The sequence below is a fragment of the Erythrolamprus reginae genome, chromosome 2 (assembly GCF_031021105.1).
Source record: "Erythrolamprus reginae isolate rEryReg1 chromosome 2, rEryReg1.hap1, whole genome shotgun sequence".
Taxonomy (NCBI): Eukaryota; Metazoa; Chordata; class Lepidosauria; order Squamata; family Dipsadidae; genus Erythrolamprus; species Erythrolamprus reginae.
This window is the reverse complement of record NC_091951.1, coordinates 155,893,979-155,911,823: the sequence shown is the minus strand read 5'-3', so window position 1 is coordinate 155,911,823 and position 17,845 is coordinate 155,893,979. Positions and strand designations below refer to the sequence as shown.

The window sequence follows — 17,845 nt, the reverse complement described above, 5'->3', positions numbered from 1 at the left end:
TGCGGTGCCCTCTTTTCACAAAAATGGGTGAAAAACGGGTGTGTTTTTGCAAAAAATGGGTGTGTTTGGAAGGCCTGTAGAGTGCTTCTGGGGGCTGGGGAGGATAAAACTTTTTTTCCTCACTTGCCTCTTTTAAGTCTTGGGGCGTCTTATACACCAGTGCGTCTTATGGTCCAAAAATACAATAATTCCGATCCATTTGTTTATCCTTCTTTTTTTTTTCATGTGAAAGATAACATGGCATATTACCTCTACTTATTGTTAATTTATTCAGCTTCAAGCTACTTATTGTTAAGTTATTCAGCTTCAAGTTGTAGACCAGTTTTGACTCCAAAACCAGTATCAGAAAAATGTTTCAGTTTTTTCAAATCCAGAACTCAAGAGAATGCAGTTAAAAGATATTAAAGATGTGATTTATATTTCTTAAGAGATATTTGAGGATTTAGAATCTAGGATTATTCTTATTATTATTTTTGCTTACTAGACCAGGAATAAAAGCAAAGTTGGGTTCCAGGGTAAAAGACCAACTGGTCTTGGTTATAGATCACATTTTACCATAAGCATTAACATGACTACTACCATATTTGTCTGTTAAAATATGTTGTCAAAGGCTAACACATGAGAAAAATCATATGCTCTTTGATTTGTTTATTCTAATCATAGAAAAGTTCTTGGGATGGGGATACCACGTGTTTATTAATGGATATGGATTGACAACCATCTCGCTAATTTGGTGTGATAACCATATTACCTCTGAAGGGAATAAAAATGATCTGCCCCCAGATGTTCTTATTTGTTTATATTATTTTCCATACTACTATAATAAGACTTCCAGCAGTTTACCAATAACAATAACATAATAAAATAGAACTAGAATAATAAGTAAAATAATCTAGCAATATGTCTTCTATAGAAGTCTCACTCTCAGTTACGGCAACCGGGGCCCAAATGCTGTGTTGAAGAAAAACTCTCTATAGCCTTTTCTGAAAAAAATTCTGTTTGCACAAATTAACAATCTTAAAGAACAACTGATTTGTATTCTAGAGGAATCCTGGCCAAATTACAATGAATATATGGATGGCTCTCTTTGAAGGAGCTAGGCCCGTAAAAACTAAGGCAGTTGAATTCTTAACAGCATTGTGGTTGATTGTCAAAGTGTGACAGGATGCTTTTTGAACCAGAGTTTACATTTTGTTCTTCGTTGGAAGCGGAATGAAACAATGGAGAGTTTTATACTTTTAACAATTTTATACAATAACTTACATTTTATAGCAGGACAATACAATACAATACTGGTGTTCATCCAATGCATGGTTTCCTGCAGCGTTCCTCTATTCCCTCCTCAGGACATGGAGCGGCAGAGAGCGGGGCAAGAAGGAGTGGGGAACCGGGGTGTGTGTGGGTGCTGGAATTTGCTTGGAACCACTTCTTTTTCCTTTCTTGGCTCAGACAAATACCTACTCTTTGTCTATTGGGGAAAGAATCTGTCTCAGGATCTTAGGTGAAGCAACAGCCAGGTCCTTTCTTTATAGGCTTGGTTGGAGCTCTTGATCCTCTGGGTCTTTCCTTCTTCCAGGGAAACAACCCATGGACCTTCCTTCTCCCTCTCCTCCCACTTGATCGTTTTGCGCTGTTGCAGTCTTTGAAAAATGTTGTGTTCTGAATTAAGACAATTAACTTGACTTTTAGAAGACCTCAAAGTATTTATTTTATCTATATTTATTCAGTTTTATTTTATTAGTTTTATGTTGTGTTGTGCTTGGCAGATAACAGATTTAATTAATAGAATAAAGAAACAAATGTACCTATTTACTACTACCGGTAGAAGTATTCCTTTGGCCAGAATTAATTTTGAGAAAAACCAACATGACTCTTTGTTTAGCTTACTAAAAAAAAATTTTGTCCTGAATTTGGACAGAAAAAATGCAAATGGATGATGTGTTTGGGAAAAAGAACCTACAGTACAAGTGTGTTTAGAGCACGCTAACCAAGTGTTTCAATTCCCAAAGAAGCAGATCTCAAGTTATGTTTGCATGAGATGCTCAGATATGAAATTCACTGGGGAATGGTGCCATTTGTAATCTCCTGTGTGCTATTTGCTATAGAGGGTTATAAGCTCATTGTGTTATGCAGAACCTAAATGGCTCTTTGGGGTCCCTTTAATGTAGATACTGGACTTTAAATTTGTTATAAAAAGCTAGAACAAATAGTACTTGAGTTGAAACAATATGGTATCCTTGATATCTTACAGTTTATATGGATTAAAAATAACAACATGTGCTGAGTGAAGCTTATAGTTATAATTTAGTTTGACATTAGGTAAAGAAAATAAAGCTTTAGAAAATGAAGTTCAGATAAGGTTTAAGATCTATTGAAAACAATATGATGGAAAAATCTCTCACAGTTTCATTCTCAAAATGATTATTATGAACATATACCAAGTTTGCTGCTTTAGGATGATTCCCTGGAAAATAAAAATAAAAAGAAGAAGCTTGAAATACATAAAATAACCCTGAAATTATGCAAAGAAATGGACTTGTTTCTCCTTTATAATAAGCTTGTTCCTATGAAAATGGTTCAACAATAAGACACTTATCAAGCTTGGCTATTGTGGAACAAATAAGTAATTGAAGTAACATACCGATAATTCTTCTGCTAATTCTTCCAGGCATATGGATGAGTAAAAATACTATCTATCACATGCAATTTAAAATTATATATTCCACAGTGGACTTTGTGGACTTATTCTAAACTTTATAGCTCTGTTAAGGCAATAATAAAAATAAAACTTAATCCATGCTGTCAGCTATTTGTTTTAGAGATGTTGTTTATAAGCGTTAAATGCCACAAATACCTGCTGCACTGAAACATTAATTAAAACCAAGAACGGGGGCCAGATTTCTGTTTACCAGATGTGATCTTGAACAAGTTTCATGAGCTGCTTTACTAATAGATGAATATGCATATATCTTCTATACACATGTATATTATGTATCTCATAGGTACGGATTGCACTGCAATTGGATGATGGTTCTAGACTCCAGGACACATTCAACTCCAGTCAGACCTTGTGGGATATTCTTCACCATTTTGCACAAACCAGGTGAGTGTAAGAACAAGAATAAAAAACAGAAACATGGATATACAACATTTGAAACCAAATTTTATGGGCAACTAAGATGCAGAATGAATATCTGCTATGCTGTTACTTCACTAAAATCATTCTTAAAATGCAGTCTAGGAATATATTTAGTCTTGCTCATAATCCTACGCTGAACAGATCTGTAGTATAATGCCTACTATTTTGGATAGAATTTGATTATATTGTGTGATAAGAATATGAATTAAGATACCATTAATTCACTTACATTTAGGATGATCAAAATAATATTCTTTGTGGAGAAATTAGTTGGTTTTACTATTTAAAATAAATTATTTAACTGAGGAATTATATAAAAGCCAATTTAAACTTTGGGTTGTTTTCACCAATCTGTTTGGAAAGAACAGTATACTTACTACATTAATTGTACCAATAAAGGATCCTTCATCATTTTTTTCTGAATCTATGGACAAGCAGTAAAAAGGAAAAACAGTCTGGCTGAAACTATATATTAAACTAGACAACATGTTACCCATTAGATCATCATTTCAGATATATTTCCTTACCTAAACAGAAACAGAAGGATCACAGGTGAGCAAAAATTCATTAGGAGTTGAGAATTCCCCTTTACCCTATACTTTTCTCTCTTCCCCTTTTCCTCCCTTATTTTCCCATTATCTTCATTTTCCTTTCCTTCCTTTGATTGTGTGAAACTGTCAGGGAACTTAGGCAATAAGGTTTGCACTTCTTGTTATGTTCCCTATGGACTTAGTGACTAGGAAATGACAATCATCTGATTGTGACTGATCCCAGTAGTGCAGCAGCATTGAAGTGGCCATAAATTTGCTGAATTTCAATCCCAAAGAGCCATGAGTCCTGGATTTTGGACACATTCTGTTTGTTAGCTCATTTGTGATATATTGATTCAGAAATTATTGCCCTAAGATGTACCTTTTCTTCCAATTGAAGATTACAAACAAATAGACATCACAGTTTGATGTTTGTCCATCCTGTTCGAAGAAGATCTTGACATCTAATGGGTTGTGGGCTGTATGCGATGTGTCTGCAGGTGGCTGGTAAAGCCTATATGGGCACGAAATGTTCTGCCACTTGTGTGTGTCAGACGTGTGTGCACCATTTTGCAGCATTTGCAACTTTGGCTTTGTGGAGTGCTCGCTTCTCTTCTGCTGTGAATGTTCTTTTGGCCTCAGATGTTTGGCACCTTGGTGGGTCAGCATGCGTCATATTGGTTGATCTTGTGCCAGGGTTTCCCAGGAGATGGTGTTGATATTGAGGGACTTGAAGGAGGCTTTCGACATGTCTTTGTATCGCTTCTTTTGTCCCCCATATGATCTCTTTTCCTTTAGATAGCTCACCAAAGAGGAACTGTTTAGGCATGTGATGGTCTGGCATCTTAGCAGCATGGCCTGCCCAGCGTGTCTGGACTTTCATAAGCAGGGTGGGAATTGATGGCAGGCCCGCTCTTGAGAGGACCTCAATGTCAAGCATCTTATCCTGCCACCAGATCCTCAGAATTCTATGGAGGCAGGTCATATGGAAGTGGTTCAATTGCCTAGTATGTTCCTGTACACAGTCCAAATCTCACTGGCATACAACAGGCAAGGTAGACTTTGAACTTTGTAGCAAGGCTTATTCTATGTTGGTTCCACACATTGGTCATTAGTCTGCCAAATGCAGAGCTTGCCTTGGTGATTCTGCAGTTGGCTTCAATGTCAATTGTCACTGCACAGGAGAGGGTGCTGCCAAGGTATGTAAATTGGTCCACTACTTCTAGTTTTTGTCCCATTACTGTGATGGTCGGCTCTTGGTTTTTGGCTTTTGGAGCTGGCTGGTACATCTCTTCGGTCTTCTTTATGTTGATAAGGAGACCAAAGTTGTCGCATGCTGCTGCAAAATTATCCACACTGGCTTGCATTTCCTTCTCTGATCCAGCATTCAGGGCACAGCCATCAGCAAAGAGGAGGTCACATAGCACAGTCTCTTTTATGTTGGTGACAGCCTGGAGTCTTTGCAGGTTGAACAGTTTCCCATCAGTCCTGTATCTCAGGCTAACTCCCAAGGAACAGTTTGAAAGGCATTTGACAGCATGGCTGAAAACATTATGCTGAATTAGGTCGATACCAACACGCACCCCTGCTTGATGCTGTTTGTGACGGAAAAGGCCTCTGAAGCTTCTCCATTGTCCAGCACACAGGGCATCATACCATCATGAAATGGACATACCATCAGGATGAATTTATCAGGCACCCAAATTTTGACTTGATGCGCCACAGGCCTTCATGACTGACAGTGTCAAAAGCCTTAGTGAGATCCATGAAGGTGGTGTAGAATTCATGATTCTGCTCTTGACACTTCTCTTGGAGCTGTAGGGCTACGAAGATCATGTCCAAAGTGCCACGCTTTTTGCGGAAATCACACTGTGTTTCAAGTAATAGATCCTCTACTAGGTGGTCAGTCAAGTGATTCAGCAACACTCCTTTATATCTTGCCTCAGATGGAAAGCAGTGATTTTCCTCTATGATTATCGCAGACTTGTCGATTCCCTTTCCTCTTGTATGGGTGTATAACAGACGCATCTTTCAGTTCCTGAGGAATGGTTCTTTGATTCCAGAAAGATGGGAACAGCCGAATGAGTTTATTGACAAGCACTGCACTACCATCCTTATAGATCTCTGCTGGTATCGCATCAGATGTTAGGACCTTGCCACTGGACAGCTGGTTGATGACCTATAGTGTTTCAGTATTTGATGGTGGAGAATCCAAGCCCAAGTCCATCTGGGGCATTCTGTCCATCGCCTCGTTGATGGAAAATGGGCGGTCAAATACAGCCCCAACGCTGTATAATCAGGGTCTTCTCAGTGATGAGAGTTGCACCAGCTGTGTCCAGTATAGGGGAGCTCCCTGAGGGCTGAGGTCCACACACAGATCTGAGGGCTCCATAGAATTGTTTAACATCATTTCTATAAGAAACGTCTGAATTTCATCTGTTTTGATACTCAATCAGAAGTCCTGCATCTTGCGAAACTTGCTCTGTACAATCTTAGCTGTTGATAGGCCATTGCTGTAACATTTGCCAATTCCATTTTTTCCAGTGACACTATCCCAGGCAGAGTGATCCTATTCTCGCGTTAAAATCGCCAAGTAGAACCAGCTTGTCTGCTTCACAGATGAAAATAGGGCATCGAGATCTTCATAAACCATGTCCTTTACTTCATCCGGGTTTGTCATTGTGGGTGCATAGGCAGTGATCAGTCTGGTTTGCTTTCCTCTCGGCAGTGGGAGATGCAGTGTCATGAGTCGGTCATTTACTCTCTTGGGAAGACTGGCAAGTTTGCAGACCAGATGATTTTTAACCACAAAGCCAACTCCAGATTCACGACATTCGTTATCGCTGCATCCACACCAGAAGAATGTATAACCACCTGTTTCTGTGAGCTGGCCTTTGTTGGCTAGATGAGTTTTACACAGGGCCACAATATCAATGTTAAATCTCGCGAGCTCTCTGGAGACCAGGGCTGTTCTTCTTTCTGGTTGATTTGCTAATGGGTTTTCTTGAAGTGCACATATGTTCCATGTGCCAATGGTGAGCAGTGTTACCTTAGGTTTTCTTTGAGATTTTGTTACTCGGCTGCATGAAATGGGATCCCCACCAACTGCGGTAAGCTGGACAGGGTTCTATAAAGCAACAATGTTTAGGGCACCTTTTCTTACCCCTTCCCTATGGAGGTGAGCAGTGTGGTCCTAGAGAAGGCTGTTCAGTCACTCAGGAAGACGCCGAATTCAGGTGTTGCTTGTCAGCAGGAAGATGACCATTAGACCTGAGTCGCCTGTGTGCAGGTCTGCGGCTACAGCTCCCAGTACAGTGTTCCCTCAATTTTCGCGGGGGTTACGTTCCAAGACCTCCCGCGAAAATCGATTTTCCGCGAAGTAGCGGTGTGGAAGTAAAAACACCATCTGCGCATGTGCACCCTTTTTCCATGGCCGCGCAAGGGCTTGAAGTTGGAGGCGGGGAGCGACGGAAGTGCGGAGGCTGGCAATGATTGTTTTTAATGTCGGCCACCCACCCAGTGCTTCCGGCCTCCTCGCCGCTACCCCCTGCCCGCCCGATTCGCCCCTCTCACTGGCTTTCTTGGGGCACGAGTCCTCCTGCAGCAGCGCTGGCGGCTACGGCTTCTCGGCCTCCTCATTTGGCCGCTAGCCGCTCTGAGTGCTTTTAGAATGCCCGCCCCACCCCTCTTGTAGTCCCTTGGCTGAGAGCGCTTTCGTCCCAGCTGTCAGCGAGGGGGGCTGCAGGAGGCGGGACAGGCGTTCTCACAGAGAGCAACGAGATGGAAAGGAGAGAGGGAGAAAGAGAGAAAGAGCAAGAGGGGGAGAGTGGAAGGTAGAGAGAGGGAGAGAGAAATGATAGAAAAAAGGGGAGGAAAAAAGAGAAATGAGAAAATGATTGAAGCAGAGAATGACAGGAAAGAGAGAGAGAAGTGACTCTTGAATGAAAGCATACAGTATGGTAAAAGCACTTAAATAATGACAGAATAAAAAAACCCAGCCCTCACCTGTGTTTGAATTTACATACAGGCACAATATTCATTCATTCTTCTATGTCACTCTGTCCCAACACTTTTAACCCATAAATTACCATTTCCCATCCCCTTAATTACCATTTCCCCTTCCCATTACCTCTACCTGTACCTGAACAGTACATTGAATAAGACACTTAGTCATCCTGATAGTTATAAATGATAATTATTTATTTACATTTTTTGGGGGGGTTAGCATAACTAGGATAACTCGGGATCTTCTTCTATCACCATTTCATCGGGCACTTCTACAATGGACGCTGCAGGTGATGGTGTGACAGACCTCTTGGTTTTCGTGACAAACATAGTTATGGGCAGTTGTTGGTGCAGTTTCTTTTTCTGGGCTAACATGGCTCTGTATGGTGCAAAGGTGTTGTCAAGGGAGGCCTTAAAGTGTATAGAGCGAGTCATGTTGGGATCCCAAAGTTCCACCATGTGTTGGAGATGTGCAGCAGCTCTCTGCAGTTCTGCAAGCCGCTCAAGCGTCAGGCCAACATCTTCTTCTTCCTCAGCTTGTTCAGCTTCCTCTTCCTCCTCTTCTTCACTCGCTGACCTGGTCAGCTCCTCCAGATCTTTGTCTGTCAGCGGTGGGCCATGCTCATCAAGCAAACCATTGACTTCATCTGGTGTCATGTCAATGAAGCCTTCTCCACCCTGTGCCTGTGCCAGCTTCACAGATTTCTGGACTGCAGCATGTTGAATTTCTTCGGGAGCAAATCCCTTGTAATCATGCACCACTTCTGGCCACAATTTCTTCCAGCAGGCATTCATTGTCTGCGACTTCATATCCATTAAGGCATTCTGAATGTTCTTCAGACACGATGCGATCGTGTACTGACGCCAGTAGCCCTTCAATGTGAAGTTTTCATCAGCGTCCATTTCTTCCACGAGGATTCCAAGGGAATTGCGCGTGTACAGTGCCTTAAATGCGCGGATAACACCTTGATCCATCGGCTGGATAAGCGATGTGGTGTTTGGTGGCAAGAATTCGACTTGTACCCCAGCATGTTCATGTGCCAGGTCATCATGGCCTCCAACATTGTCCATTAGGAGAAGCACTTTGAAATTGAGTCCTTTGCCAGCCAAATAATCCTTCACCTGTGGGATGAAACACTGATGAAACCAGTCCCGCGTGAGGGCTTTTGTAATCCATGCTTTAGGATTATGCATCCAGTACACTGGCAATGCATTTTTATTTCTGTTCTTGAGGGCTCTTGGATTTCGTGACTTATAAATTAGCCCTGGCTTCATCAAAAAGCCTGCTGCATTTCCACACATGATCAAAGTTACCCGATCTTTTTGGGCCTTAAAACCAGGGGCTTTGGCTTCATCTTGCATCAAGAAAGTCCGTGAAGGCATCCTCTTCCAGAACAGGCCTGTTTCGTCCATGTTGAACACCTGTTCTGGAAGGTAGCCCCCTTCTTCAATTAGGTCTTTAAACGTGCCATGGACGTACTTCTCGGCTGCACCTGTATCTGCTGAGGCAGCTTCTCCGTGCAACGACACACTCCTCAGGCCATAGTGCCGTTGAAATTTATTGAACCACCCTTTGCTTGCTGTGAATGTGAATGGGGCCGAAGAAGCAGTAGATGTTGATGGCTGGGGGTCTTCAGAGTCATAAGCACCTTCACCAGCACCTTCATCTGCAGAGAATGACAGGAAAGAGAGAGAGAATGGACTCTTGATTGAAAGCATACAGTATGGTAAAAGCACTTAAATAATGACAGAATAAAAAACCCCAGCCCTCACCTGTGTTTGACAATGGTTCTTTCCCCTCATCTGCATCGCCTCCTTCTGTGTTTGCAAGACGGGTGTAGAGTTGCTGTGCCTTTGTCCGTATGGTGTTGGTATCCAAAGCAATGCTCTTTTTACGGCAGTCTTGTACCCACACGGACAAAGCAGCTTCCATTTTCATAAGGCGTTTGTTTCTAGGCGTCACCATTCTTTTTGCAGCCTTGTTGAATGTTATCAGAGAAGTTTGCCTTATCTTCTTTTCGTCTTTCCGAATGTATCGCACACTCGATTCGTTGAGCCCATAATGCCAACCAACATCTGCATAAGAGCGTCCCTCTTTTAGCATGTCCAAAAGTTTTCTCCTTAATTGTCAGCATCTTCCTTCTCTTTTTAGCGTCGCTGCCTCCGCTCCGCGTGCAATGTTTAGGAGCCATCTTCCAACAAGTTTTAACAAGTTGCAAAAGTTCCAAAGCACGCTGGGATAACACCACTGATTGGCCGAGATTTCTGTCCATCAGCATTGTTGGGCGAAATTTTTGCGATGACAATGCTGATTGGCTGAGATTTCGGTGCATCGGCGTTGTCGGGCAAACCTTTTGCGATGGCAAAGCTGATTGGCCGAAATTTCGGCCAATCAGCAATGGCAGACGTAAGTTTGGTGATGACGTATGACATCATCGGGCGGGAAAAACCGTGGTATAGAAAAAAAACCGCGGACTATTTTTAAATTAATATTTTTTGAAAAACCGTGGTATAGCCGTTTCGCGAAGTTCGAAACCGCGAAAATCGAGGGATCACTGTATATCCACATCTACTGCTTCGTCACTCGCCCATCGCCACAGGTCTTTTCACAGGAATTGGGGAGGATGTCAAGACTTGCACCTGAATTGGATTAAAGTGAGGGAGAGGTACGCGTAGTCAGCCTCACTTTCTCTTCCCAGATTTCATCTTGCTCCAATAGCAAGACAAGAGTCGAGACAGTTGGAGATGGGCTGGGCGCAATGGTTGACCAGGGCATCTTTTCATGTCTTGCCATTCTCTTAGCATACCACATTACTTACGGCCTTCATGATCATTGTCCTATTCTGGTAGGCTTCATCCGCTCAGTCTGCTGCAATCTGTCTTCACATGCTCGGGATAGAAAAATCCCTATCTCACTGAAGGTCAATGACCCAACGGCTACTCTCAACCTGAATTGGCCAGCCTGTTTAAACTGTTGCTTGGGTATAGCTACAGCTATTAGGAGCCACAGGTGAGAACTGAGTGACAGGTGAGGACCAAAGGTGAATGAGCTGCCCTAAAAGCTGCCCTAAAACGAGACTCTTAAGGACTCTTAAAAATAAATGTCAAACTAACAATCTGTACTTCACAGATGATTTGTTACTTAACTTTGCTCTACACCATATATTGTACATTTGTTCTCATGCCCACATAGGTTTCTATCACTGTTCTATTTCTCTGCCTGGGAATATTTATAGAGTCTTCAAAACTTTTAAACTAAAGCAGTTGATTTTTCCCTTAGCGTATTTTCTCCCTTGATTCCTTTTCACAAAAATATGATTGCATAATGTATAAAATGAATGGCAAGAGCAGAAAAACCATGAAACAAAATGATCACTGTTTTTTTCTGCCACTCCTCAATTTTAGTTTTCATGCTTCATGTACTTTTTCTCTTTGGTGTTAAACAACTGTACTTATTGTATACTAATAATAAATTCTACATATTATGTACAATTTCCTAGGTTCTGATCAGGGGTGGATTACTATTACCGTCCGCTACCGCTATGCTGTGCATGCAGCTTTGGTCCTCTTGCTTGCATGCATATGTGTGTCGCCTCAGTGTGCTTTTGCCTCTGTGCATGTGCAGGAAGTGAAAACGCACCTAAATCATGCAAGGGGACGTGCATGCACACAAGATTTCAGTGGGTTTTTTGTTTCCACACATGCGCGGAAGCAAAAAATCACCGAAGTCTCATGCAAGCTAGCGTCCCCTCGCAAGATTTTGCTTCTGCACAAGCAAAAAAAAAAAAGAAAAATTGAAGAAAAAAGATGACAGCGTCCATAGAACTGGCACCGGAGCGGTCATGCGCAAATTGCAGAATCTGGTGGCTGCTACTGCTGTACAGTCGCCTACTGCACCGGTAGCTACCCATCCTTGGTTCTGATATAATCAAATGGGAACATGAAGAACAATTATTCTGGAATTGAGGAGATTTTTCTCTTGTCTGTTGGAAAAGATTCTACAGAAATAATAGAAAATACTTGTAGCTCAGGTTTTAGATTTTGGCAGTAGTTTGCTCTCCAAATTCTACAGATTCTGCAGTGTTTAAATTCAATTGTTGACTGGACATTTCCAAGCAATTAAGGTGTTATTTTAAAAAAAGCTTTTTTTATTGGCCCTTGTATCTTTTAGTTTTTTGTTTTTTTTAAAGGATTAGCCTATGCTTCATATATTCTGTGAATTGTAAAGCTTCTGTGATGGTTTGCCTCCCTCTTGCTGCAGCCTACATTTAGTGTTCTTTCTGTCTGAAGTGGATTCAAGACTCTTAAAAATAAATGTCAAACTAATAATCTGTGCTTCACAGATGATTTGTTACTTAACTTTGTTTTTTGTGGCCTAGAAGGCTGAACTACTTAAATTGTAAACAATTGTTGCAAATTATGGTGAAGCATCTTTCTTTCCTTCTCCCCCAAAACCACTTCTTAGGGAGCTTGCCTAATACTTAGAAAAGGACCATCAATGATGTGTATTTTTGTCCTCCTTTGTTCTTTGATTTTTACCTCTGTGTGTGTGTGTGTGTGTATGAGAGAGAGAGAGAGAGAAAGAGAGAAGGGGGGAGGGAGATATTTTAAATGGATCTTCTAAGTTCCCTTCTGTTTTAAAACACATTTACTGTCACCCATTTGTTACAGTATAGGATTGTTTTATTGCTAATTGTTTATTTCAAAATCGGAACTGTTCCAGGAATATCTCAGAAAGACTATCAGACTAGAACTTCCAAAGCAGAGATGATAGAACCTTCAAGAAAGGGTGGAGGAGCCAACTTGAATGCTTGCATGAATAACAACAGATGTCTGTTTTGTTTTTTGCCAACCTTTGATTTACAGTTTTTTGTACTTTTCACTTGACACATTCCAGATACAATTTCACAAATAATATTGTTTATGTCTAGTAAGCTGTGATTACATAGAGAATCTAATTACAAATATCTCCAAAAGATGTCACTTATTTCTTTGTCCATGTGTTGGTTCATATTGGCCCCGGGTTTGCGGAGAGGGGCGGCATATAAATCCAATAAATCTAATCTAATCTAATCTATTCATATTTGTATATGCATTAACAAACTATTTTGTAGAGGTTACCTGGTAGAGGTTTTATCTGTTTGTCATTTTAACAGTCATTTAAATTTAGTCTCCATCATCTTTAAACTGATCTGATAAATCATCTATTGTTTATCTAGTTCATATTGCCTACTCAATTCTGTATTTATCCCTTTTATAAATTAGTGTCTTGTATGGAATCAGTTCCTTGCTTGAAAACAGTTTCAGACTGTAAGAAGTTCCCCTTTCACAATTACCGTACATAAATGCAGAATGCAATATTTTTCTGTAGATACCCGTTTTGAAAAAGATTTCTGCAGGGCTGATAAAAACACAACTGCATTAAAGGTCCACAACATCTTGTGATATGTGCTAATACATACTGATAGCTGTGAAAAATAACTAGGCATCATATCTGTTTTTATTACTCAGCAATTTAGTTAGATATTGCTTGGATATTGGAAGCCATGTATAAATATCTTAATTAGAAGTTGTGAAATAAGAATTGTCTACCTTGAATTTGCCCAATTCTTTTAAAGTAATGCAAGTTAACAACCTTCTCAACAAAATATCGTAGTATTTTCCACAATTTAACCATACTTTTTGTGAAGATCTTCCAAAAATTTAGTTTCATTGGAAGAGTGTGGATTAAAGGACCTCCTTATTTAAAACTCCAAAACATTATAACTTTCTTCATCAGAAAATTGCTTCAGCTCCGTAATCATCCAGTGTCATCGTCATTTTAGGTTTTTTATTTTTGTGCTCAGTTTCAACTCTACAATACAGTTCCTGGTTATGTGATGTCCTGACTTAGGATCACAATTTAGTTCAAAATTTATGTTGTTAAGCAGGATAGTTGTTAAGTGAATTTTGCCCCATTTTATTATCTTTTTGCCACAGTTAAGTGAATCATGGCAGTTAAGTTAGTAACATAGTTAAGTGAATTGGCTTCCCCATTGACATTCTTATCAAAAGGTTGGAAAAGGTGATCAAATGACTCTGGGATACTGCAACCATCATAATGTGATGAAACTGAAGTTGGAAATCAAAGTAGCATTGCTCATCTATTATTACTTAGTAATAATAATAATAATAGTTAATAATAATAATAATAATAATAATAATAATTTATTAGATTTGTATGCCGCCCCTCTCCGAGGACTCAGAGCATCAAGTAGTCCCTTACACTTTATTCTAAGCAGCCAAGATGATTTCCCATTGTTGTTTACCCTTTGTCTTCACCTGTGACTTAAAGCTGTAAGGACTCTTAGACATTAGTAAAGTTGCTTATAATGACATCAGAAAATAGTTCAAATTTGGAAGAGGATGACTTTTAGCCAAAAAGGTTGCTAGTACTCTTAAATATGATAGGGAGGCAGATTACAATTTAAGAGAAAACTGATACAAAATATTTTATAGATGGTGTACAGTGATCCCCCGCTCGTTGCGAGGGTTCCGTTCCAGGAGCCCCCGCAACGAGCGGGTTTTCGCGAAGTAGCGATGCGGAAGTAAAAACACCGTCTGCGCATGTGCAGACGGTGTTTTTACTCCCACAGCGCTAGCGAGGAGCCGAAGATTGGGGGCGGCGCGGCTGTTTGCCGCCGGCATGGGGGGCTTCCTAGCAGCCCCCCAAACCCGGGTTGGGGGCCCGGGGGGCGCTGTCTCTCAGCGCTTTCGTGCTGAGTCCGGGAGCGAACTCGCTCCCCAACTCAGCTGGAAAGCGCCGAGAGACAGCGTGGACAGGCCCGTTCCTTGGCGCTGTCTCTCGGGGCTTTCGTGCTGAGTCCGGGAGCGAACTCGCTCCCCGACTCAGCTGGAAAGCGCCGAGAGACAGCGTGGACAGGCCCGTTCCTTGGCGCTGTCTCTCGGGGCTTTCGTGCTGAGTCCGGGAGCGAACTCGCTCCCCGACTCAGCTGGAAAGCGCCGAGAGACAGCGTGGACAGGCCCGTTCCTTGGCGCTGTCTCTCGGGGCTTTCGTGCTGAGTCCGGGAGCGAACTCGCTCCCCGACTCAGCTGGAAAGCGCCGAGAGACAGCGTGGACAGGCCCGTTCCTTGGCGCTGTCTCTCGGGGCTTTCGTGCTGAGTCCGGGAGCGAACTCGCTCCCCGACTCAGCTGGAAAGCGCCGAGAGACAGCGTGGACAGGCCCGTTCCTTGGCGCTGTCTCTCGGGGCTTTCGTGCTCAGTCCGGGAGCGAACTCGCTCACGGACTCGGCTCGAAAGCGCCGAGAGACAGCGTGGACAGGCCCGTTCCTTGGCGCTGTCTCTCGGGGCTTTCGTGCTGAGTCCGGGAGCGAACTCGCTCACGGACTCGGCTCGAAAGCGCCGAGAGACAGCGTGGACAGGCCCGTTCCTTGGCGCTGTCTCTCGCCGCCTTCGAGCCGAGTCCGGGAGCGAACTCGCTCACGGACTCGGCTCGAAAGCGCCGAGAGAGAGCGTGGACATCGCCCGTATCTAGAAGAAGTTGCCACCCGAGCGCTCTTGCCCGGCGGGAGGCGAAGCATATGGGTGGGGGGGGCTGTCAGGACACCCTCCCACCCCAGCACTTTGCATCCCGCCGGCAAAGAGCAATAAGGCAGCAGCTTCTGCCGGACACGGGCAATGGGCGGGACAGAGAAGCGGGAAGAATCAGGAGGTTCCTTTGGCGGCTGGAGGCTGCCTGGCACCCGCTGCAGCCAAAACAACAAAGCCAGGCAGCCCCCAGCTGCCAAAGGAGCCTCCTGATTCTCCCCGCTTCTCTGTCCCGCCCATTGCCCATGTCCGGCAGAAGCTGCCTCCCGTGCCGATGTTCCCCGCCAAGCCCAGTTCGGCTTCCCTGGCTGCTTGGCCGGAGGGGGGGGGGGCTTGGCCAAAAGGGGCTGGAGACGCAGCGATTTGCCTCCCGCCCCTCGCCCCTGTGCCACCGGCACGTCATCTTCCCTCCCAGACAAAAAGGCCGGTCTTTGGGGATGAAGGGGTGTGTTCAGCTCTGCGTCTCCAGCTCCTTTCGGCCGAGCCCCCCCCCCCCCGCCAAGCAGCCAGGGAATCCGAGCCAGGCTTGGCAGGGAACATCGGCACGGGAGGCAGGAGACGATCGCGCGACCGGAGCAGCAGCCAGGGAAGCCGAGCCGCGGGCGGGACCAGGTGGGGGCTGGAATTTCTCCGCCAGGGCGAAGGGCGGGCGAGCGGGTGCTGGGGAGGGCTTCTCGCCCTCCCGACAGCAAGAGGGGGGAGCGAACGGCGTGGGCAGGCGAAGGGCGGGCGAGCGGCAGCGAGGAGTTTGCGTAGGCGGTGGGGAAACTCCTCGCTGACGCCAGCAAGAGGGGGAAGACCCAGGGAAGCCGCTGCCATCTACGCATGCGTGCCCGGCACGCATGCGTAGATGGTATTTTTGACTTCCGGGTTGAAAAATAGCGAAGTACCCTGTTCGCAATGGTTGGGGACGCAATAAACGGGGGATCACTGTATTCTGTTAGTAAATTGCCAAGATACAGTATATAAATCATATAGTAATAAATGATGGAACGTCTATGATACAGAAGGAATGTTTTATCACATGTGATGGTCATGTAATAAAACTCAAAACATATTGGAAAATTATATATAGTACTATTCAGAGAATTTTGGAAACTAATGTTAAATTGAAATAATTTTATAAAAATTAGGCATACTAGGCATAACACCAGAAACTACCTTAAAAAAATCAGTTTTCTAAGATAGGGTTCCTGCCTATGGCAACTTGAGAGAAGGCCAAGAATGCCTTACAGGTTGACATGTAGACAGCAACAAGGAATCTTTAGTACAACACTGGAAAAGATATATGTTTCTGATGACAGCAGATTGGGAACTTAAACTTGGAGAATGTATAGCAATGAGGAAATTAATAACATATATTCACAATAGAAGTTTGACTAAATTTCAACCAAGAGAGGCTTCCATCGTCATTGCACAGCAAGGGAAATTTAAACATTTGGAGTATGTTTTTTAAGTGGGAAAAGAACTGATTAAAGAACTAAAATTAGAATTATATGACAATTTTAAATGTTTATAAATATTGTATATAAGTTGAAATAAAGTAAAGGCAAGTTAGAAATTTTTTAGTAGAATTTCTTTTTTCTTTAAATAATAAAACAGTGGAGATACCAATACTCTGCTCAGAGATTTTTTTTTTAAAAAAATCATTTAAATCCCTTTTTATATTGTTAAAAATAGTGTATTCTGCTTTTTATGGTCAATTCTTCATTTAATGAGCATCAACAGTATAACTTTTGCAATTTTTCTGCCTACTAATTTTATATCTTTGTATTATTATTTTTCTGTTTTCTTTTTTGTTTGGGTTGTGTGTGTATGTGTGATTTGTGTATGGATATAATGATCAATTGAAAAAAGGTTGCTAGAACTGTGCCATTACAATTCTTGATCTTTTTAGCTTATAAAAACAAAAAAAGGTGGAATTAATTAAATTACTTTTAGGACACAAATATTTGGGCTGCTCTAACTGTATCTTTTAAGGTGCTTTAGCAATTATTCATTGTCATTTCACTTAGTTTAATGTCATAATCACTTAGTCATTGAACTATAGTTATTTTACTTTTGTATTATTTTCCTGTTAATGGAATCATCTATTTAGATTGACTCAGAACAAAATGCAATTCTCTAGAACAGGGGTCCCCAACCGCCGGGCCGTGGACCAGTACCGGGCCGCGGGGCATGTTGCACCGGTCCGTGGAGTCAGCAGCTGCTGTGGAGCCGGCGAGTGCCAAACTGTTTCCTATCTCTTTCCCCTCCCGTTCACTCGGCACCACCGTTTGCCTCGGGTTGAGAAAACATTTGCTTGCTTGCTTTCTTCCTTTCCTGTCTTTCTTCTCTCGTCGAAAGTGGTCTATTTCCTCCTTGCGAAGCCCTCACTCTGCCTGCAGCTCAGACGGAAAGGCTTTGGCATTGTGCAGCTCTTTTTTTGGCTAGGCTCCCCCACCCTATTCCTGGGGGCCTGGGCGGGAGCGAAGCCAGGGGTCTGCGTGTGACCATGAAGCCCCCACCACCAGCTCCGGTAATTTTCTTTTGGAAGGATTCCTTGCTGCAAGAAAATTACCGGACCTGGCAGTGGTGGGCGCT

At 42.8% G+C, this 17,845-nt stretch overlaps 2 protein-coding genes across 7 annotated transcripts in view; one reads left to right on the top strand and one right to left on the bottom strand.

The window, feature by feature from the left end:
• The window catches only part of ASPSCR1 (ASPSCR1 tether for SLC2A4, UBX domain containing), a 108,796-nt gene that overhangs the window by 16,513 nt on the left and 74,438 nt on the right, over positions 1-17,845 (top strand). For all 6 annotated transcript variants that reach the window (XM_070740127.1, XM_070740128.1, XM_070740126.1 and 3 more), the window contains exon 4: positions 3,003-3,103. In XM_070740127.1, the coding sequence (XP_070596228.1) occupies positions 3,003-3,103 (101 nt within the window). The remainder of the gene's footprint in view (positions 1-3,002; positions 3,104-17,845) is intronic.
• Positions 5,308-10,276, bottom strand: LOC139158637 (tigger transposable element-derived protein 1-like). The gene is made up of 2 exons (XM_070735960.1): positions 10,144-10,276; positions 5,308-9,447 (listed from the first exon to the last, which is right to left on the bottom strand). Exon 2 carries the CDS (start codon positions 9,391-9,393, stop codon positions 7,900-7,902), a length of 1,494 nt encoding a protein of 497 aa, XP_070592061.1. The 5' UTR covers positions 9,394-9,447; positions 10,144-10,276; the 3' UTR covers positions 5,308-7,899.

Excerpts from the sequence above, each read along its gene's own strand:
- LOC139158637 (XM_070735960.1), bottom strand. The coding sequence starts at position 9,393 with ATGCTTTCAATCAAGAGTCCATTCTCTCTCTCTTTCCTGTCATTCTCT.